At 39.8% G+C, this 23,792-nt stretch overlaps 1 protein-coding gene and 1 long non-coding RNA gene across 13 annotated transcripts in view; one reads left to right on the top strand and one right to left on the bottom strand.

Annotated features, from left to right (window-relative positions):
- The window catches only part of MDFIC (MyoD family inhibitor domain containing), a 291,638-nt gene extending 270,167 nt beyond the window's left edge, over positions 1-21,471 (top strand). For 5 of the 12 annotated variants that reach the window (XM_072783399.1, XM_072783402.1, XM_072783400.1 and 2 more), the window contains 2 exons: positions 917-1,164; positions 4,945-12,197. In XM_072783399.1, coding sequence (XP_072639500.1) covers positions 917-1,164; positions 4,945-5,344 — 648 coding nt within the window. In that variant the 3' untranslated portion in view covers positions 5,345-12,197. Of the gene's footprint in view, positions 1-916; positions 3,531-4,944; positions 12,198-19,572 lie in introns of those variants that run through there. The other 7 variants (XM_072783403.1, XM_072783404.1, XM_072783398.1 and 4 more) reach the window with 6 other exon arrangements.
- LOC140608621 (uncharacterized) lies at positions 14,957-18,204 on the bottom strand. Its single transcript, XR_012010600.1, has 2 exons — positions 18,065-18,204; positions 14,957-15,426 (listed from the first exon to the last, which is right to left on the bottom strand). It is a non-coding gene; the product is annotated as an uncharacterized lncRNA (long non-coding RNA).
- Positions 21,472-23,792: the final 2,321 nt, after the last annotated feature.

Genomic DNA, 23,792 nt, shown 5'->3' with positions numbered 1-23,792 from the left:
AAAGATGTAACCCTCTACTTCTACGGCTGGGTGGGATGACCATTCTTTCCCCCCTTTAAAATTGGTAGAGCCGTTACAGATAGCTCTGTGTAGGATGTGTTTTATAATACAGAAAGAGTCTTATGTTCAAGAATATTCTTAGGGCTTTAAGAATACTCAGTTCAAGGTTCTTCAGTTTCAAGTGAGCTTTTGTAGAATCCCCTTTTGGCCTTGAAATGTAAGCATTCCCTAGTGAAGTAGAAAGTTAAGGTCAGAAGCCTTAGAACTAGTTAATACGAGTATTTGTTGGAAGGCACATTCAAGAGAACTGGCTGCTGGCAGTTAAACTCTATTGTCTTCATACGATAATAAATCTAGCTCTTTATAACTATCTTTAAAACAATTATCTTACAAATCACGATGATGATGTAATCCTGGAACAGCTGCATAACAGACTGAATATATCATACTGAATATTTTTTTCTTCCAATTTTGGAGCCGGTGGGTGGAGCAGTCCAATTTCTATTTCTAAAGGACTTTAACATCACGGAAGGTGTTTAGCCTGTGTTGTAGAGAGCAGTAGGATACAGTGAAGATGGGAAAGAGGTGCAGAGAAGTGGACTCTCGACTAAGACCACCGCACAGTATGTGAGAATGAAGTAAAATCTAAGCCACGCCTACACGCCTGTGCACACAACCACCACCTTTTTGGTTTCTTCTTTTTCCTGAATGCAGTATCGACTTCTAAAGACTGCTCTTCTAAAATTTAAGTTTATTTGTGAGCCCCCAGCTCACAGAAAGACTTCTAAGACTGCAGGTCATGGGGTTCTGGATCACCTATTTTGATCAATTCTTATTAATTCAGTGCACTGATGATTTATGTTTGTGTTCATTTTTTTTTTCTCACTATGTGGTCTCTTCCCAATTGAAAACGAAGATTGCTGTGTCCACTGTATCCTGGCCTGCTTGTTCTGTGAATTCCTCACCCTCTGCAATATTGTCCTGGGCCAAGCTTCCTGTGGCATCTGCACCTCAGAAGCCTGCTGCTGTTGCTGTGGAGACGAAATGGGGGATGACTGTAACTGCCCATGTGACATGGATTGTGGCATCATGGATGCTTGTTGTGAATCATCGGACTGTTTGGAAATCTGTATGGAATGCTGTGGAATTTGTTTTCCTTCATAGGTATTTATCTTATGTTTGTGTTAAAACTGGAGCGTTTTAAGAATTTTTCTTTCAGAGGCGCAGAAAAACACATGGTAAGATACTCATGAAGCAACCCAGTATTTGCACTGTTAACTCATTATTTTAAGTAATCTCCGAAAGCCTTTTCTCTCTAACCAAAACTACATGGTTTAATATGTGAAAATTTTAACTACTTTTAAACTTAATAGGTTACAATGACTGAGGGACATTTTGACCAAAAAAAATATATATATATGCTAAATGTCTCCTCCTTGTTATGCATATTTGTCTCTTTTAACCATTCTTAGGAGCCTCTTGCTCCAAATGTATTATTTCTCTGTGGGTATTTAAACCAGACAATTTATTTTTGATGTGTATCTGTTCATGGTTCAAAGGAAGCATCCCTTCCTTTAAAGTGAACTTTGGGAAACAACTCTGCACCATAGTTGGGGACCCAGTTTCATCTCCATCCTGGGTTCTCACTTTCTCCGCTTGTTCAACAGACATTGAGCACCTACCGTGTGTTAATGGCCTGCCATTGAACTCCTATCCAGAGGGGTATACAGTTTAGCAGAGGAAAGAGACCTGTCACGGATGAACCACTCGTCAAGGCACACTGAAGTGAGCATTATGTGAGAAGGACCAGGCTCTAGGAACACACAGAAAATAATAACTCTTGTCAACTGGAATATGCACAAGGCTTCATGGAGAAGGTGGCATTTGAGGCCTTTTGGATGAATTAGATTTAGGACCAAGTTTTAGGTGAGGAACCCTTAAGCAGTTAAAAGAAAAATGCCTTAAGTATGTATTTTTTTTTAATTGCAGGAATATAGTTTTTTAAAGACTATAAAATTTAAATTAATACGCAGCTTTTTACACATCATTTAATGTTATGATAAAGTTTTTGATAAGAACCTAATGCTTTATTAAAATAGCTCTATTTTAAAAAGAATTTGGAATACTTTTGATAAATGCATTTAAATTAGATGATTTTTTTAAATATTAAAATCCCAATATTTTGATTTATTCAAAAGCATTTTGGTTCTGTTTTTTTTTGTTTTTTTTTTTTTGAGAGCTCTAAGTCTTTTTGGAGAGGGAGGTTGTTTGTTTCATAGCCAATGTTTTATAAACACCACCCGTCTTAAATGTAAACCATTCTTTCAAATGCAGTGGGAAACTTGACATCCACCACTGTGACCGGATTTCAGGATTGCAACTTTATATTAAACGAAACCAACATGGCAGGTTATAAAGATGCTGCAGGCGTAAAGAAAATAAGTCGAGTACGAGATTAAGTATATAGTTAGCAAGGCATAGCGCAAAGGAAAGCTGGAGTCTGTTTCCATACCATGTGCTTTCCTAAGTCTGGTCTTCCCAAAATTGTAATTTGGTTTGATTTAATGTAATTCCTTGTAGAAATTCTGGAAGTATACTTTTGGATTAATAGTTACTTCAGGTCTTCAGCTGAAATTCCAATTGATAGTGAAAACACTTGCATCTTTTTAGGAAGCCCTCAGCAAACCTAGCCTTTTAAGGTTTTTAACCCAAAGCATAGGAATGTCACTTACGGTTTCTCCTTTGAGATAAAACCTAGCTTCTAATCCTGTCATTACTTAAAGGACTTCAAGAAAAAAAAAAAAAAAAAAAGGCAAACTCCTGCATCCCCTTTTCAGCGCTGTGTGCGTGTGTGTACAAGCACCCTTTAAATTGTCAGGTTTAAATAGAATCATAGGAAATCGCTGTCTCTCTCTTGTCTAAAGAATGCCTTTTGTTACATTAGTTATAAGAACATCTTTGTACTATTTCATAGTAATCAGAATCTGAATATTTACGTATACCCAAAGTTAACTTATACGTATCTGTTAGGATATAAGAGTATCATCTGTGTATTGACATATAAAGCCTTCTGATGACCTGGAATTGTTAAAATGTCACTTTTTATCTCGCGAGATTTTTCAGCAAAGTGATTTGTCTGCCACTATTTGCAGTGAAAATATTAGCACTTTTAAAGTAATGTTTCTTCATAACAGAGAATATTGGTGGATAGAATTTCTTTTCATATTTATATTCACAGTACTTTTTCTCTGTCGTCTACTCTAGTCATTCCATAAAGTATCTTGTATGATTTTTTAAAAAGAAAAGAACCAAAGTAGGAAAATGTGAAAATAGTTTCAGTGTATGTTAGAATTTCTGTATGTAAAATGTTTTGTTGAATTACATGGCCATCATGACTAAGTGCTCTAGTTTACAGTTACAGATTTGGTCTCTTTTAAAATGTGGAAACCTAACCTTTAATATTTTTAAACTGGACCTGTATTATCCTGAATACATTATTTTGAAATAAAAAAATTCTCTATTGTGCTTTAGCATATTTTCTATCTAATTACTGTATTGATATTTGAATGAATCTGACCATAATTTAAAACTCGAGGCTTTCATCTTGTTACTTCCCTTCCTGAAGATTTCCTCATTTCCTTATGCAAATCACATGACTCATGCCTGTAAATGAACTCTGAAAGATTCAGATCCGTTTATACTGCAAATCATAGTTAATATATGATTTTAAAACATGGTCTTAGGTAAATGGTTTTTAGAAATTAGGAGATAATTCCAAAGTAAATAAATGGAAACAAAGGTAATTTTGTTTTTAATATATACACTGAGATAAAACATACACACACACAATCTATGAAATCAGGTATTAGATTTAATGAATTTCACCCAAAGTTAAATCATCAGAAGTATTTTCATCTAGGGTTTTTAGTGGTACCATTTTTAAGTAGTAGGTGATGTTTTTTATAGTTAGTATTTAACCCCCCACCCACCCTAAAAGACATTTTAGTTAGAAGGCTTTTTATTTAGGAATATAATTTTATTTCTGTATTCTTATAGTCTATCAACTATATCCTTTTTCCTCACCTAAAGTCATCAGGGTATCTCTGAACACTTCCAAGAGTAACCAAGGCAACCTTACGTAATAACTTTCCACCCTTTATCCATACAAACTCTATCAGTGCCCTAGATTCTAATGTTATAAATGTCAAAGTCACCGCCTAACATAAATAAGACTGGAGTCCCGAGTCTGTGGCTTGCCTTCTCAGTTTAAGTGCTTGGGTTTAGCCAACCACCTAATGAATAAGTTTATTTATTAATGAGATTATTTTTCAAATTATTCAAGACCTTAATGCCCTTTCCAATTACTCGTGATTTGTAGGCCTGTAGGTTTATCACATCTAATCTGACAGGCAAGATAAAATTTCATCAAATACTACAGTATCCATTTTTCTTTTCCCTTTACACTAACGTAGGAAAGCCTACCATTTTTGTTTTAAATACTGGTTCATATATTAATAGGCTTCAGTCCACACTTGCTGTTTACGTTTTTTGTTGAAGAGTTTTGTTTTGTTTCTACAAGGCAGTCCCTTGAACAACTTTCATCTCCATGCCCCACTATAACCGATAAATTTCCAGTGCCTGTTTTCTCCAGGTAACCCAGTGGAGTCAGGACCCTCAGGGAGCTGCGACCTAGGGCAGAAGTTTGGCACCTCTCATGAGAAAACTGCTAGTATTTATTTGCTTATTTAATATTCGAGATTCTCTGGAAGAGAGAGAGAGAGAGTGTGTGTGTGTGTGTGTGTGTGTGTGTGTAGACGGGGTAATGTCACGATGCAGCCCTACAGCGGAGGGTGGTTTTTGCAAAAACGATCCGTGGTGACTAAATCCACCCAGTATTTGCACATCCCCAAATCCCCAACAATAACTGCTCCCTCTGCCTCACAGCACCGTGAATCCAAATGCCACGATCACGTTCTCACGAAGCCAGGAGCCAGCCGGGTGCAAAGGCTTCGGAGCGCAGCCCCAGCCGAGCCCAGCCCGAAGGCAGGCTCTCTCGGAGGCAGGGACTGCACCAGCCCGTTCCTCCCCAAGCCGGGACACCAGTGTGACAGCGTCCGCAGGGGCCACACCGACAGCTCCGAAGCTGCCCGACGTCAACACAAGGACTTCCCTGGCCTCGCCTGAGCGCTGGCTACGAGGTCTGGTTCCATTGTTTGTCTGTTACTTGTGCCCCCCGTCCCTCACCTCGGGGCTGCGTTCGGCTGTGGGGTGGCCGGGAAGAAATCCCGCTCCATGGCCATCCTTTGACACGTTCCCGCCACGGGGTATGGCTAACGCGCGTTAAAGACAAAGTATGGCTTTGCAATCAAGTGCTCGCTTCCAGGCAGGTCTTTGTGTGAGGTTCAGTAGAGAAGGTAATTATTAGGAAAATCGTAAAAAGCAAATTCAAACAAATTCTAAGTTTAGCTTGAAAAATTGAAAAGGTTCTTAAGTTCTGTCTGATGCATAAAGGGGTAGAAGCAAAAGAATTACGTTCCAAAGCCAAGAAAGAGGGTGTACAAAAGCAGCTGATCCACTTGACATAGTTCATAGCCTTTTGCAAAGGAATAAAGCCTGTTGAGCAGGGAACCAAAAGATCTCATTATAGGATGAAGCCAAGCCATATTAAAGCTTGTGCACTAGTAACTATGTCTAAAAACAGCCTGCTGTTTTATATTGAACCAATACATTTCTTAACTTGGTAGGTTGCAGCGTAAAGATGTACAGAGCCTGTCTGCTGGATGCTATGCCAATTACACGTGTGGCGGAGTGGTGTCAAACACCTACAAATAGTTAGGATCTCAAGCAATCTTCGAGTGAAACAAAAGAAGTTTTAACATGTCATCTCAAAACCTAGAAAGCACAGTTCATCATGTGTGTCTGACTCTCAGAGTCTTGAGATCACCTTTATTAGATGATTTAACGTGGACGTCATAGGATCCCTCAATCAGAATGCACAATTCTTTCAAGGACATGAATAGTGCCTGAGAGATAAGGAGAACATCTTTTAAAAGTAACACCTTCAGATGACAAGGCATCTGTGATCAGCTCTGCAGGAAGGGCGTTTTACTGGCGTTGAGGCGGAGGAGGAGGGAGATACGAATCCATATTCGATTAGATTTCCTTAGATCATCAGAAAGAATAATTGGGCATATTTACACAATTACATTTTAGTAAACTATTATGCCAGCTTAACGAGAATACATATTCTGGTAAAAGTACATTAAATTGCAATCCAAAAGCAATTTGGCTGCTGAGGACATTATTTTTTTTTATCTAATTATTCACAAATTAATGAATAAAATTAAATTCCAATCACTGAAGAAAATGAAGCAAGGGCGAGAATCAGAACTACAGATTAGTTAAAGCAAAGATATGCAATGCATAACAGAATTAAAGCATTTCTTTTACTCAAACTCAGTGCTTAAAAAAGAACAAATCCATCATCTTGAAATTTGACTTGTAGCTTGACATTAAAAATAATATGAGTAGAATTTTCAGTGGGGTAAGCACAAAACTAGTTCAAGTTGTGTCACTCTCAATTACTGTACTCAGGTGGTGTGCCCATTAAAATTCCCACTTGTGGGTTCCGCTCACTATGCAAATGGGGTCATTACCTGGAGAATTTAATTGGTTATGACACTGGGAGTAGGACTTTTCCTTTCAAAATAAACCTACTTACACACATTTTCACTAGAAATGTGATTGTTATATATACTTTGGATTGTTTTGCTCTATCAATATTTACTAAAATTAGACTGTCTTTGCTTACTTATTTCTTACGAATAATTCGCAGTGGATCCAAGTTACTTTGTGGATATGGTTTTATTTGTCTGTAAAACTACCTAGAATAACTATTTCGTAAATCAGTTTGCTTATGACAGTATCAGGTAAGTCTCTGTGTCTGTCGCCCCACCCCTCACGCGGGTACGTTTCCAGAAAAGGTTTTCATCTTCTCAGTAGTACACGTTTTCTCTTTCATAAGCGTTCCGAATATTTGATTAGAGGAAATTCTTCCATTTTTCTCTTTTTTGGGGGTCACTTTAAAGAAATATGCAGTTAAAGACTTAACCTGCCCTCTCGGAAGTGTAACACACATATTATTTGTATAATACATAATGTGAAAGGATACTTATGGCCCAGGAACTGTATCTGTACCACTTGCAAGGTCAGGTCCACTGAGGAGTCTGGGTGAGGACATAATTTGTTTGTCAGAATTAGTTCCAGAGACATTTCCACCAAGAGCCACTGGACGCCTGATTATTTAAGATTTTTATTTGTAAGTAAACTACACCCAAAATGGGGCTCGAACTCACAACCCTGAGATCAAGAGTTGCTCGCTCCACTGACTCAGCCAGCCAGGCGACCCTAGACAACTGAATTTAAACAGAACAAACAGCAAATCGGTGTGGAAAGTGCAACTCTCCCTACACCTACCCCGGGCTCCCATCGACTGTGGCGATTTCAACCCAAGAACACCCGAGGTTATAACCACCTAACAAGAATATTAATAATGGCCTGAATTTGCAACGAACACGGAAACTACAGGTGGTTTAGTGGATGGAGTATTAAACTGGGCACCCAGGAATTTAGTTCCTAGACACTGACTCAACCAGCAGCTCCCAGAGTGGCCTAAAGGAGGAACAGGATCGCTGTAAGTATGAACAATAGAATCCCAGGGAAGCTCTAACATTCTTGAACGAGCAGCTCTCTACAGTCCAAATTTTTTTTTTTTTTTTTTAATCACACCAAGTTGGACAAGCCAAGATTTTATCACTGGCTTACCTGGATCTAAAGAGAACATTTTTTTCCTTTAATGTAGAAGAGAATATTCTAAAATGAGAGAAATCATTCCAAAGATGGTAGAAGCAGAAAGAGTACATATTCATAACTGGACCATTGGGCAGGATTTTTAACATCTGTAACTACAGGAAATTTCCCATAGAATATCAAATATGGATCCAAGTCTCTGACATTCATTTTTCTATGATATTTCTAATTGTGCCCGGAGGATAAGAAGGAGTTGGCGCATCCAATAAATATAATCATTTACATGCACGGAGCTCCCTTTGAAGTTAATAGGACCTATGGAAAGGAGAGTCAGGCGCCACGAAAACGGAGTTCAACGTGAACCTAGCTCTTTCTTGTTAACATGCAGCGATATTGCCAACACATTTGGATTTTCTCACTGCTTATCTTTTCTTTGTATGTGATGTTTAAGTTGAGTTGAGTGAAGTGCTCCATGTGTAGAGGAAAGATAGTCAAGAGAGAGGATGTGATGATTGCGAGCATATACTCAGGGACTAGCTTTATAAGATAGTATCCAAGAGTGATAGGGCCTGACATTTGTAGAGCTTAACTTTTCACAAGGAAGCCGTTTCCACTTTCCCATTTGATGTTCACAACCCTGTGATCCATCTAGGATCTGCATTTTCCCTTCTGGTTTACAGACCAAACAATGCGGGACAGGTTGCTTAAGTTCATTTCCTCAAGTAGCTCCCTCAGACCTAGGAAACCCGGTGTCTATTCCCAGATCTTGCTATTCCAACCATATTTGGCTTAGGAAAACTTACATATAATTTAACAGAATAGGTTCAATCACAACTGCTTGAAGCTGGCATGAGGACATGGGGACCTGAAGTCTCATCAGCCTTATTTTCTGTCTCCCATCTTTGCCACCTGGAGTGGGCATCCTAGCACAGGCTCCCGGGGAGACTGAAAATCCTAGCCACTGCCCTTAATTCGCATTATGTGCATTGACGCAAAGCCAGTCTGCTCAGTATTTCACTATCTTGTCCCTGTTTATTAAAGCTGTCTTTTTTTCTGGATAGATAAGGAATCAAGAGCTAGATGTTATTGGGGCAACTGGGTGACTCAGTGGTTGAGCATCTGCCTTCAGCTCAGGGAGTGATCCCAGGGTCCTGGGATCGAGTCCCTCATTGGGCTTCCCGGAGGGAGCCTGCTTCTCCCTCTGCCTGTGTCTCTGCCTTTCTCTCTGTCTCTCATGAATAAATAATTAAAATCTAAAAAAAAAAAAAAAAGGAGTTAGACACTCTTCATCAATTGTTTGCTGGTCATTCTCCATCTGTCTAAGTCTGTTCTCTATCTCTGCCTTTGTGCCAGGCTCCCTCGCTTTCTGGTTTCCAACTGCCTTTGGCTGATGGCAGCACTGATGGGAAACAGAAGGTGGGAAGAGAGATCAAGGTATTAATTCCTGCCCTACTCCTTGGCCCCCTTCCTGCCAGGTAATGACCTTTACAACTCCACCAACATCCAGTGCTACCGTGTAGCCAGCCTTCTCTTCAGCTCCCGCTCCCTGCTTTTGCCCCTTCAGGCCTGGAGAAGTACCCACTCCCACTGGTACTGGCTTCCGACACTTCAGCTTCCCTCGCTGGTTACCTTACAACAGATTCTTCCCCCGTGAACAGTCCCTTTTATTAAGTGCTCTTTAATTAAGCCCTTTGAGTGAGCCATCTGTTTTCTGCCAGGACACTAACGAGGTAGTAAGAGTAAGTGTGTGTGTGTGTGCAAATATGCACATGTCTGAGTCCAATCTTGGTATCACGTGTTTCCAAGATCTATCAAAATAATGTAAACTCTGGTGGTTTCTGAGATGCGTGTCTCTCCAGCATGGACGGTCAAATCGACTCTCACAAGAACTACACTAGACACTCTAGACGTGAACTTAGCAATTTCGAGTCCTATAATCACACATCTTCATACCAACGTCTCACACTGTAACAAGCTGACACAGAAGAGGGAAAGGGGGTGTCATTACCATGAATGATCCAAAGTTTTTGACTGAAGTTATAGAACATTTAGGATCCCCAGAGATGATGAAATTGAACGTCGTTCCACACAACCTGGACAGACTCAACATCATTATCTGTGTATAAGCAGACCCACAATAGAACTCTTGGTCTGGACATCAGTCCCTCCAGAAAGGTCCTATTTAGAGACTCCACATGAACATGAACAAAGATAAGAAAACCACTTAACTGGACATTTGTACACCTTCAGAGTCAGACACTTTCAAGCTGCAGTAGGTCCAACATCAACCTTAGTTTTCTGGTTCAAGCCTGGGTTGGTAAATGACATGTTAATCGGTACCTCAGATAGTCACTCAATTAGTTAAGGAGCATTTACTGGTCACCTGTGTGCCAGATTCTGTGCTCTGAGTAGTGACAGCAAGGTGACCATTACTGAATTCTCAGAGAACGCATGTTAATCTGAGGGAATTCAAGAGTTAGAAGACAGACAGGTAGGACTGCTGCAAGAGGAGAGAGGGAGGAGGGACTAAGCTCCCTGGAAGAGCCGGGAGGGTTTCCCAGAAGAAGTCCTATTCAAACTGGGATTGGAGAAAGAGCAAGCGGTTAATGTGTTCATTCTCAAGTTGTAAGAATATTAAAAAGGGTAGAGTGCAGGCGACGGCAAGTGGAAGAATGGGGTCCAGCGAGGCAGCACAGCACCAGAAATGCCTTGCTTGAGGGTTTCCGAACTCAGACCTGTAGGCAACGTGAAGCTATCTCAGGACTGTCATCAAGGAAACGGGGTCGAATTTATATTTTGATATTTTATTGGGGCAGTGGTATGAACGACAGACTAGAGGAGGCTGAAGATGAATGTCAGGAGGCAGTAAGAGATTGTGTATTCATTTACACAAAAGATGGTGATGGCCTGAACTAAGGCACTGACTCTAGGACCACATGGGGGTGGGGGATGGATTGAACAAATTCAGTTTTGGAAGAGAACTGAAAGACTATCCCAGATGAATGGACATTTTATTTTTTACGATTTTAATTATTTATTCATGAGAGATGCACAGAGAGAGAGGCAAAGACACAGGTAGAGGGAGAAGCAGACTCCCTGCAGGGAGCCCGATGCGGAACTCGATCCCAGGACCCCGGGATCATGCCCTGAGCCAACCAGGCACTCCCTATATGGACATTTTAAATGTGCCCAGTGCTTGCATGCAAAACCAATGCATGAATGTTACAGGTCAAGTGCACAGAAGTTTTAAAGTCCTTTAATGTTTCAAGGTCACAAATGTCATGTTTTCACTCAGTGAGATAATGGCTCTGAAAGTGCTTATAAACAGCGTCTCCGACATTAGGAAACTTCTTCAGAATTGCACTTGGGGTTTACATGGTGGGAATGAAAGTATACATGGTGTTCCAGGGGGGAGCCAGTGAGAAAAATACCAGAAGAAAATGTTGTAGTTCCAATATAAGAGGCGTTCATTTATGAATGAAGGAGTACCCGTGTGTGTGTATACGCAGCTTGAATAACAACGCGCAGGACCAGACGTGTATTACCACGGCACACTGGGTGACAATTATAAGCATGCTATAACTGGAAGAGAGGACAATTTCCACTTTTGTCTCTTTGATCGTTTTTAGCTAAACTGATCACTACTCACTGAGTACTAACTGTTGGTTAAATGAGTCATTCTTTAATTGCCCTAATGAGTAAGTCTACTTCCCATCATAAGTCTTAGGTAATGCATGACCCAAATCTCTTTGGTGGGCCTCCAGCAGCTCTAAAATTAGTGAGTAAATCTTCCAAAGTTACATTCTTGCCAGCCTTTGTCTTTTTTGCACAACCTGATTCAAATTTTCAATTGGGCAGGTTCCAAGTTGTGTGTTAGTCTGGGAGGGTGTTTACTGGCCCCACGAGGTTGCCTAATTTGTCTTAAGTTGTGTGCATCACACATTATGTTTCCTTAATTCTTAAAAAAAAAAAAAAGACCCACATCTACTTTATTTTTTTCTTCACAGACACACACACACACACACACACACACAAAAACAAGAATTGTGAAAGAGTCATAGAATTAGACTGTTTTCTTAAAAAATATTTATGTTAAAATGTAAATATTTAAATTCAATTGCAAATACTAATTAAATTTCAAGGAGGTCTTTAAAATATAGGTGCTTACTAAGAATAATAAGGGAGAAGGGAGACACGAGGGCAAGAGGAAGCCACTTGGGCTCCTTCTGTCCCTCATGCTAGAGGCTGGTACTTGAAGGGAAGGACAATGTAGCTGCCCAGTCAGTAGTGTGATTTGCATCTGGTAACTAGAGCCTTAAAAAAAAAAAAAAAGAACCAAGGGCTTTTTATTTTTTCACTAGAATATTTAATTGTTAAAAAAAAAGTATGGAGGACAAGACAATGGGAATCCAAACCATAATATAAAACTTTTATTTGCCGGATTCTTAAAATGTTGTATATTCCAATTCTCTGGGTGTTTTTGTTTTTGGGAATCATGTCATAGAATAAAAGGAGTCATGTGCTGAGGCTTTCATGTAATCATGGAAGTCAAAAAAAGTTGTCATTCATTTGGATTACATTTTCCTTTACACGAAACTTTAGGTTCTTTGACCTAAACATATGATAAATGACGCTGAGGCATATGTGTTGTACATATAATTAAGCAGAGGCTATCCCAAAACATCTTGGTAAAAAAATATTTCAGTACCTAATGTTGGCATTGTAATCATTTTGTCTTTAAAGAAGAGCATCTGCTTGGGACACACGACTATTTCCGTGGGGAGCAAAGTTAATAAGAGTAAACACTTTACCTTGTAGGCTTTCTTAAATTTCAACAAGTTTATGATTTTGTATCATATCAAAGCATCAAAATGCCTGCACACCCTTGTGAGGAAAAAGTCCTATTCTTTCTACATGCATTAAAATATTCCCATTATTTGGAAGTTGGCAGATTGTCTTCAAAAAGTTTTTCTGGATGAAAAAACTTGGTGGGATAACACATTGCATAATTACATTCCAAGTTTGCATTAATAAAGTATTCCACTTGTAAGTTTTACAACTAGAAGTAGCACTGTGGTTGTCATATATCACAGTACACACAATTTGATTGTTACGGAGTAGACATCTGCCAGAAACATTTCAGTTTAGCATGATGAATTTACCTTAGCCCTGTCAAGACTCACATTACAATGCCACAGTATTGCTTTGAATATACGTTGAAAAACAGAAATAAATGTATTGAGGTAGGGTTTCAAATCCCCTCAGAATCATGTCATTACTGTACCGTGGCTAGGCCCGGGTGAGCTCAGGTTACTCCGTGGGGGATTTGCCAACAGTGCATGTCACTCCCTCAATCAGAACCGCTCAAGAAAAGTTACTGTTGACTGCGAGTGATACAAGGAGTTTATCAGCATCACAGCAATGATTCAAACGTCCTCGATTCGTTAAAAAAAAAGCATAAGAATATTTAAAACATAATCCCATTTCAACATACTAATATGGGAACGTGTTTCTCTGTGTCCCCTTCCCTGCTTCATGGTAAACTACTCTGCAAGATTTAACTAAACTCGAATAGAAGCCACGTAATACTAGCCATCATTTTTTTTTAAATACTGGAATTTGCACACTCCTCGTACAGGAAGTACGAGATAGGTAGGTGGACAGCAGCAGAGGCCAACAACTGGCAGATTATTCCAAAACCATTCAAGAACTATGGATAAGTTCACGTCCAGTGTCTTTGGGAGCCAAGGTGGACCGTAGTCTCCACTACAGCCTGCTTCACAAATGCCAGGCACAATGTTACTCGAATGTCTCGAAAGGCTTATGAATTCTACTGAGAATTTGCTGCGCACTTTGGAACGATTTTACGGTGTAGACATGACCGCATGATAGGCTTCGTGTCCGTAGGAACTTTTAAAGCCCAAGATGCAGAATAAAGACTACTGCCTTAATAACACCAAAGGGCCACATCCGCGTAGGCAAGATTGTGTGCAAGGTTCACACTTTAACTACCATAAAATTTAGCTGCCGCTCTCATTTGAGAAATGTGGCAGATAAAAGCAGTTTCAATATTGCACCATTGCATTAATGTAGATGTAGCACAGATATATTAAATTTTTTCCTCTCAACACCATGCTCTAAGAAAAGTAGTTAAAGTATTATGTTTGCGTGATACTGATTTGACATGTAGTCTGAGAAATATATGAAATGTTGTATTTTTAAAGGACTTGGCTTCTCAGAAGTCATATTTGAGAGAGTGTGGAATCAATTCTCAGGGATAGTTTATGGTCTAGGAAGTCTTACCAGCTAATGGGAGAAACTGGTGTGACTGGTGTGTGTGTTTTATTTATTTATTTATATATATATACACACATATATATTTATATAATATATTTATATATTAAATATTTATTTATATATTTATATATTAAATATTTATTTATATGTTAAATATTTATAATATATTTATATATTTATAAGTATATATAAATATATAAATATAAATATATAAATTTTATATATTATATATAATATCTGACAGTGAAATATTAATAACATATTGAACTTCATCAAGGGAGAATAAAATCATACAATCTCTACGTTTATAGTTGCAATGCATCAATAGTATTTACCTAGTCCAGAAATGGTGTTTATATCATTTTTTAGTTTTCCTTTTCTATCTTCTGATGGCTTTCAATTCAGCTAGAAATACAAGTTTCTATCACAATCAGGTAAGCCAAGCGTAAAAAAAAATAAGTATAAAAAGACGCCAGAAAAGAATGAATTGTGTGTGTGTCCTTGTTTGATAAAACCACTTATATATCCTGGAAGAATGTCCAAAACAACTGATTTGAAGAAGGTTTCCTTATCTATATCTTTATCTCCAAAGATATATCTAGACCTAGACCTAGATACATAATGCAGATAGGAGAGGGAGAAACCTCTAAGAGGAGAACCGGTAGCAAAATAGCCCAGATAAATAGATGATAGAGAGAGAGGACAGATATATACAATTATACTCTACTAAGAAAATATCAGGAGACTATTGGCAGTATAGCCAAAAAAAATGATTCATAAGACTACCAAATTGTAGCACAATAGAATATTCTATGTCTACAGGACAGTGAGAAAGAACACTGCGCTCATAGGGAAAAAAGTCCTTTTATTAGAACTATGGGAAATCCTTTTTCATAGAAATTCAGAAACTTCGGCCATCATAACAGGCCTGGTGCCCCTCCAACATATCTTCTATATTAAAAAAAAAATCAAAAAACATTTTCTCATCTTTTCTACTTGCCTGCTATAGTTTAGCGAGGGGAATTAACACTATAAATCAAATCTATCCCTCTGAAGTTACTTGTATGGGGAAGCATGTCAAGTGTTTTATTTTTGAGAGTTTCAGAATCTTCGGCAGCCAGATACCACTGCTCCTGGGGCTCCCTTTCTGGCTTTCAGATCAGGTAAGATAGGAAACACTCAGAAACCGATGCCCCACATTCTCGGAGACAGAAGCCTGAAGCATTGAGATTCTCAAAAGGCAAATCCCAGCGTGCAAAATATCTTCAAAATAGAGATTATTTAAATCGCTTCGCATCATTTTGTACCTTAGATGCCTTTCTGTACACGACAATGTAAAGAATCATTTGTAACATTAATCTGGAGAGTACAGCAATCGGTATAAATAACAGGACTCGGGAAACTGAGCATGAATAACCTGTGGGATTTTTTTTTTTTTTAAATCTAGAGTAAATCCCTGAACCTGAACATCCGTATCATCTGTAGCCCTCCGCCCTCTGCATTCTCTCTGCACACATTCTTCTTCCCACGAGTCTGGCTTTCCCTGTCCAACGCCAACCCCACTGCCATCATCACTCTTCCCCTTCTTCCCGCCACCACCCACTGATAACCCCCCCCCCCCGGCCCATCATCCTCTCCTCCCTGTGCTTTCCTTCAATGGCTGACTCCCTTGATGTCCTCAGGACTATTCCGTTAGGTCTGGCACTTTCTCGAGGCACCTGGGAAGACCAGATAAATCCAACTTGGCTCCTGCGTTTCTGAAGCTCACGGCAGATGGAGGGAAACCAAGATGGGAACAAGAGATGGAAACGCATCTTCAGAAGACACAGAAATGTGAAAATTGTATGGGATTGCACAAGACCAGAATTACGTCAACGTATGACTTTGAGCCAGTTCTTGAAAGGTGACTTCAGGTTTCCCAAGCCGACAAGGAGAGGAGGGGGGCCGCCCAGCTAAAGGAGCAGCCTCCCCAAATACACAGAGCTCTGAAGATCAGAGCACATCCTGATACTGGAGAACATTCATTGTAGTCAAAAAAAAAAAAAAAAAAGCCACTTAGGAGGATGGACAGGGTGACAGAGTGACAGATGAGGCTGAGAACAGAAGCTGTGGTCAAGGTGAATTTTGGTGCCAGGCCACATAATTCAAAATTTCATTCTACGTGCTGTACCTTAAAGCAAGATGATGGTTTCAGATTTATGTTTCAGAGAATGAACGACACTGGGAAGGCCGGAGACAGGAGGGAGGACGTGAAACCAGATGGGAAGCTGTGGTGTGGAGAGGTCCATGATCGTCCCTACCAACGCTTCCAAGTCTACAGCTGTGGGGTCAAAGCATGGGGGATGCAACATTCAGATGTCCTGACAATCAGACACATGGCTCTTAGTGATAGGACAGTGGGGAGGAAGTGAAGTCAGGGATGACACTGAAGTCCTTACCTTGAAGAACCGCCCTACGGGATGACACTAACCAATATGAGGAACTTGTGGTGAAGGGAACGTGCTCAGAATGAGGGCTCCATATGCAGAAAATAAATTAAAATGTGCAGGTGGCCTGACGCGCAGGATGGAACCTCCAAGGGGAGGTCAGGACTAGGAAAGGAAATTTGAGAGTTGTTTCAGGCTGGATAGAGTTGCCCTGAAAGCAACGTCTGAAGCAAGAACGTGTATTTAGTTTATCTGGGAGGTGGTCCCAAGAGCAGGACTAAGGGATCAGGGACAGGAAAGCAAGTGGAAAAGAAGAACTCATTTCAAGGTGTTACTGAGGCTGTTGAGATGGGCACGGGGGCTCAATCCAGCCAGTACCAGCTGAGATGGGCACAGGATGCCTTCCAGGAATGTGCACCGAAAGGACGAGAGGCAGGGATATTAGTCTACAAACTCCTACTGCATTGGCCTACATCGCCCCTGCCAGTGTCAACACCCCTACATCCAAGCTGTACTCGCTCTGGCTGGACCAGGTCCCACAAAGTCTACACTAGAAATCCTGGTGCAGAGAGCCAGTAGGGGGTCCCTAGATGCCAAATTTGGTGAGCATGAAATAGGTAGAAGTCCACAGGGAATTATCTGCCCAATTCACGTGTGCAAACAGTGGTGGCACTTAGAGGATGTGAGTCAGGGTACCAGATGTGTGTGCTATAAAAGGTAAACCACAAATAGGTGCCAGTTGAAGCCACTCAACCTGAGGAGATCACTTGAATAAACATGTGGACTGGTATCTCCTGACATGGTCAGATTATAGCATAAACCTGTAAAAAATATGCAGTATGTTTGTATTTATTCCTGTACGCTCTTTGCTGAGAAATGAGTCCAGAGCCTTCATCACACCTTCAAAGTGCTACTTGATCCAGAAAAGTTTAAGAACCAAATCTGGAGCAAGAATGGAAGTGCAAGAAAAGAAACTTCAGAAAAACAATATTTAAGAGTCTGAGAGGAGAAGATGGGGAAAGAAGTACTAGTGTCCAGGCTTTGGAATCAGAAAAGCTTGAGTTTGATCCTGGCTCCGTTTGAATTTTGGCAGATTATTGCATTCTTTGTACCTCGTGATGCTCCTGGGTAAAACACATAAAGTAGAGATGGTAACACAGGGGTATTGTATTAAATGGGAAATGTGGGCCAGGTACCTAGAATTAAGTAAATGCTCATGAAACGATGAGTTATCAGAAAAGTGGAAAAATGCCTGGAAGAAACTATGTAACAGAACTCAAGGGTAAAATTACAAAAAAAAAAAAAGAATCAAATGAGAGTTTTAATTAGGCAGACACAGAAAAGAAGGTTGAAAGGGTTCACTGCGTTTTTTGATGATTTGTCAACAACCATCAAAATCTAAGGGTTGGGTAGAGAAGGTCAGGAGAGCAGCGCCTTGAGGAGGGAAGAACGGGGTGGCCAGAGCAGACTCCTACTCCCACAGATCAGGGATTTCACCCAGGAGCAAGCCTCTCAAACAATTTTAAGGATACCCTGAACCAAGCAGCACAGATGAAACAGGTCTGGAGCTTCCACACACTTCCCAGGTCTCTCTGCCCACATTCGACACGCCATCCTGGCCCATGGAGTCTCCAAGTAAGGTTTTATGGGGTTACCTGACAAGTCAGGAACACTGAAGTTATGAAACATCTACATTTTATACTCAAGAGTTCTAGAACTTATGGAACATTTTCTAAGGAGTTAATTAAGCCTTATGCATCCATATGTTCTGAGTTTATCTACCACAGTCAATCTCTCGCCAGAGGCTTCCTACTGGAAGAATTGTGTGGAGAAGGTCTTTTTCACCTACCAAATATCATTAATCTGTATATATGTAAGTCCGGTTGGCAAGGAGATGAGATCAGTTCACTTCTTTTCTCCCAGTGGTGCCCCCTCACCCCCCACCCCCAGGGAGAATGAGTGGATCATGAGCCAACCACTTCAATACGCTCTCCTTGGTATCCTAGTCTTTGTCTAGCCCACCTCTAACTCAGGTACCAAGCCTCCTTCTCTTCCAATAGAACAGTAATCATTTTTTATTATTTGGTATGTATCCTTCCAGAATTTTCTTTAAATATTTCTATACTCATCCACGTATGTTGGGCTCAAATACGTGTGAGTGGTAGTGTAGATACTCATAATACATTGTACGTTATTACTTTATTACATTATTACTTTGGTGAGTTTTTTCCTCGGTCTGTCTTGGTGATCTTTCCATATCATGGAGATTTCAACTTTTTAACAATTTCAGCAGCTCTGAAGGTCTGAGATTTTACTCTATTTGCAAGTTGAAAGCGAGCCTGCCACAGCTTCGTGGGTGCTGGCAGATGACATGAGATTCCCGGGTTAGTGACAAAGAAGTTCTATACTAACAGCAGCGGCAGTGTCAGGGGTGTCCGCACTTAGACCAGCGCCCTGAGCTCCAGTTCCCACGGGGTCACACAAAGGAGGATGGGCAACACCCGCATCCACAGTGAAGTGACCGACGCTTAGAGGACCCGAATCGTCGTTCCCTGGCCATCAGCAGAGCAGCTTTACTTTGGCCCTAGAGGAAGATACTGTATTTATTACACTGGAGAGTGAACAAACCCGGCCTGTGCTCCCGAGGGAGATAATATCTCCGTCTTCCAAGGCTGTTCATCATACAAATGTTCTAGCAAGACATGCAGAGACGTGAGCGGTGCCGTGGAGATGGTCTCTCCCAAACAATTTCATGGTACCAACGTCATTTAACCATTTACCTACTAATGATCATTAATGGTTAAGGTGGAACACGTTCTGCTTTCTCAGTTATTTCCCCAGGGTCAGTTACTCAATGAACCAACCGTTTGAAGTCATTGACAAACTCTTCACTTATTTTTATTTGATGTGAATTCCTTTTCTGACGTTTGATTTTGTTGGTAGTCTTCTATAAGGGTAGCTTTTCTCGGATGTTTTGAATGCTCATCCTGTACTTTCCTCTTGAAGGCATTTTTAAATGTTTTTCCTCTCTCAATTCCAGGTTTCCCCTTTCTCCTGTCTAGGGGTTTTTGAGTTGCTCCATTTGGCCTCCTGGGGCCCCCTTGTCGGAATCACGTCTTTGGCTGATGACTAGTGACTCTGGACTAAGGACGTTTCACATGGATCCCCGGAGCCAATGTTTGGGGTTGGCTTCAAATCGGAGTCTCCTCCCTGCTGGCTTTCAAGATACACGCCATCATTTCAACACAGCATCCTTAGGTATCCAAAGCAACTATTTCCATCCTCCTTTCAAAGGACAGAGGGGAACATGGGGCAAGGAGTCAGAAAAAATATCCCAGACCTTTAAGAACGGAGGCTGATGAAGAGCCATTGCATCATAGTAAATGAACGTCCTGCTACCTTGACCGGGTCAGGGCCTGGAGACCAGCGAAGCTCACTGCTGCAGGTTCGTTACTACTTTGTGTACCTGTTGCAGAGTCTATTCCACGGAGGCATTTAGCTTGTTCTGAGCTAATATATGTATACACACACACACACACACACATACACACACAATTTAGATATATAGCCCTTTTTCTAAAAAATAGGTCTTGTTTTCCATATTGCTATATGCTCCAAGCAAAGGAGGACCTCAAAGGACGAAACTTAAATGGACCACAGAGAGAATCTGAATAGACATTTTTTACAAAGACGACCTGCAGATGGCTAACAGGTCCATGAAAAGATGTTCGACGTCACTATTCAGCAGAGAAATGCAAGTTAAAACCCCAATGACATATCACCTCGCCCCAGCCAGAATGGCTAGTATGAAAAAGACAAAAAAAATAAGTGTTAGCAAGAAAAGAGAAGAAAAGAGAGCCCTTGTGTGCTGTTGGTGGGACTGTCCATTGGTACGGCCACTATGAAAGCAGGATGGAGGTCTCTCAAAAAATTAAGGGGACTATCATGTGATCTAGCAATTCCACTTCTATTTATCTGAAAGAAATGAAAACACCACTAACTCAAAAAGATATCTACACCTCCATGTTCATTGTATCATTATTTACAACAGCTGAGATTGCATTCTTACAGTAGCTGTTAATAACTGAAAGAATGGATAAATGTGGGGCACGCACACGCGCGCGCACACACACACACACAGGAATATTCATTAGCCATAAAAAATTAGGAAATTCTACCATTTGTAACAGATGGACCTTGAAGGCATTATGCTAAGTGAAATAGCCAGAGAAAGAAGCACAAATACCATATGATTTCACTTATATGTGGAATTAAAAAACACAAAATCTCAAAACCCAAAAAGCAAACGGGGACTCACAGATACAGAGACTAGGTTGGTGGTGGCCTGAGGCAAGGGACTGGGGGGGTAGGTGAGACAGGGGAAAGTGGTCAAAAGGTACCAACCTGTGGTTAAAAAGAAAAAGAAAGCTCATTTATACAGAATTATGGAAATGTGTATGTTGTAAGTCTCTCACAAGGTTATAAATTAATACCTAATGTTTAGGATTAATTTTGAGCTGAATTTAAGTCAACGAAGTTCTCCTATTAGGAAAGCAACTTACTGATATTATTTCCAACCTCAGAACTTTCTTCCATGCCCTAAGTATTTGATGACCTTATAAACAACATTTACTTATTACCATATATAAAATACTACTGTCAGGTCTGCAAAGTCACGATTACCCAGAATCTAGACCCAATTCTTTGGGGGTTGGGACAGTGGGGCAGGAGGGAGAACCAGTATGTTTCATTTTTGAAGTTTATCAGTTCTTATAAATATTTAAAATTGGACACAATCTGTTTCTTCAGTTCGATTGTAACCATCTGTGGATCCCAAATATAAACAATAAAAATAAAAACACTTGAATAAAGTTCAGAATCCCAGTGAAAGCTTCTTATTCAGAATTCGGAAAAATGTCTCAAGAAAATAATTTGTCTTTTAAGAAATATGGTAACTCAAAATACAGTAATGCAGCCTTTAATTTTCTATTGTTATTTATAAATGGTGTAAAACCTATTTAAAAAAAAAAGGTTTCAAACTTTGAATAAATTGTTAGGCACAATTAGCAAAGGACAATGCAATCAGATCCTGAAGGACTTTTTCTCTAATATTGTGTACTTTTTACTTAGATTGTCACTTAGCGCCAATGTGAATTAAAATAAGGATTAAATATACATATTTAAAAACAGTAGAACAACATATTCATATGGGGGAAAATTAAATAAACACAAAAATATATATCCTTTAACTAAGACTTTCTTAGAAAAAAAGACCTAGCCTGTTTTTGTTGCTGTTGTTCTACAGATACATACAAATAATGACCTTCGAGGAGATATGTTGAAAAGTCTTTTTTCCACCTGATTCTAGAAAGAACTACCAGAATTATAAGATATAGAACTTGTTTACTATTTCACATCAGTTATATTTACCTGAATGCCTGTGTCTTCATGAAATGTGCTTCCATACTGATATCTAGCATACTTTTTTCCTGAATCTCTACAACCTTGCATTCTATAGAAGTTCAAAATCAAAGTTCTGGATTTCTTTGACCAGTAAAATTTCCAGAAACAGTTTTGAGAACATAAGATTTTTGACTATTTTGCTTTGCCAAGAAGAGATATTTCAAAAAACTCTGCCAGTTAATATCAACAAAAGATTTTAACACACAAAAGTAATCAAAGGCATAATATCAGAATAAGTTCCTGGCTTTCCCCAGAAATAATGGTTGGCAGCGTTAGATAGCAAAACAATTATTTCTTACTTACATTACTTGTTTTAATTGAACCCACGAACACTTTATTGTTGAATTATTCTTCAAAAAGTACTTATTAAAAGAATAAAAAATAAATTTAAAAAAAGTACTTATTGAGAGCTGACTATATCCGACGTTCTGCTCTAAATGCTAAAGGGTAGCAGTGGACAAAACAAAGTCCCTACTTTCAAAGAGATTGCATTCTGGGGGAAGAAATTTTAAAAATGGACAAGTAAACATATTAGCTGATGATGGAAAAAAACAGAGCAGAGTAAATGAATAAGGAGTGCCGGAGTGGGACACATGATTATTTTATATAAAACAGTAAAAGAAAAAAAATCTTCTTTAAAGGGGTAAAATTTGTTCAGAGATCTGAAGGAAGTCTGGGAATAAATCACGCTGCTACCTGGCAAAGGGAGAAGCAAGTGCAAAGGCCCTGGGGCAGATGAATGCTTATTGTGTTAGAGAAACAGCACAGAGCCCTGCATGACTGAAGCAAAGGGAGGTGGGGAAAGACTACTTAGGAAAAGATTAGAAAGTTCATGGGTAAAAACATAATTAAAAAATTAAAAATAGAAAATAAAAAAAATAAAAATAAAAATAAAGTTCATGGGTGGCCAGATTACATAGGAGTTGTTAAGCATTTAGCTTTAACTTTGAATGATTAGCAAGCAGGGAATTTTGAGCAAAAGAGTAAAATGATCAGCCTCAAGTTTCTCACCTCTCTCTTTTTTTTTTTTTTTAATTTTGGAATAGTTTCAGATTTAATGAGAAGTTGCAGAGATAGCAGTGAGAGCTCCCATATGTGTGTCACTCAGTTTCCCCATTGTTAACACCTTACGCGACATCTTTGTCAACAGTAAATAACCGACATGGCTGTGTTACTGCTAAGCACACATTCTAGACTTATTCGGATTTCATCAGTTTCTCCATTAATGCCTTCATCTGTTCCATGACCCAGGCCATGCTCTGAGTACTTTGGGTCATCATGGCTTCACAGCCTCCTCTGGTCTATGGTTGTTTCTCCATCGTCCCTAGTCTTTCATGACGTTGACCGTCTTGGAGGAGTAGCGGCCAAGTTATCCTGCACAATGTCCCCCACCCTGGGCTTGTCTGATGCTGAGCTCACGATTAGACTGAAGTTTGGGGGTTTGGGCAAGAAACTGCGGAGGTGAAGGGCTTATCCAGTCATGTCTACGGAGTTCTTAGAATATCTGCGTGACCTTTAGGATATTACACATTCCCCCCTTGGTTATGGTTGTATTCGCCCCATTTCCCCACTTAAAGTTACTCTTTTTTCCTTCCTAGACTCTATGCTTTGGAAGAACTATTTAACATTTTAAAGGGGTTACTTGGTTACTATTTGGGGGAACAGAGTAGATACAAGGAGACACTTGGGAAGCTGATGCTGTAAACAAGGAGAGCCAGCCACCCGCTTTTCTGGAAGGAGCCCTCAAGTAAATTAAGAGAAGGTGCCATTTGCACCAGAGAATACCTTTCATGAAGT

Source organism: Canis lupus, chromosome 18 (assembly GCF_048164855.1).
Source record: "Canis lupus baileyi chromosome 18, mCanLup2.hap1, whole genome shotgun sequence".
In the NCBI taxonomy this organism is placed as follows: domain Eukaryota; kingdom Metazoa; phylum Chordata; class Mammalia; order Carnivora; family Canidae; genus Canis; species Canis lupus.
Note: the sequence above shows the minus strand (reverse complement) of the source record. Positions and strands in the feature narration are given on the sequence as shown.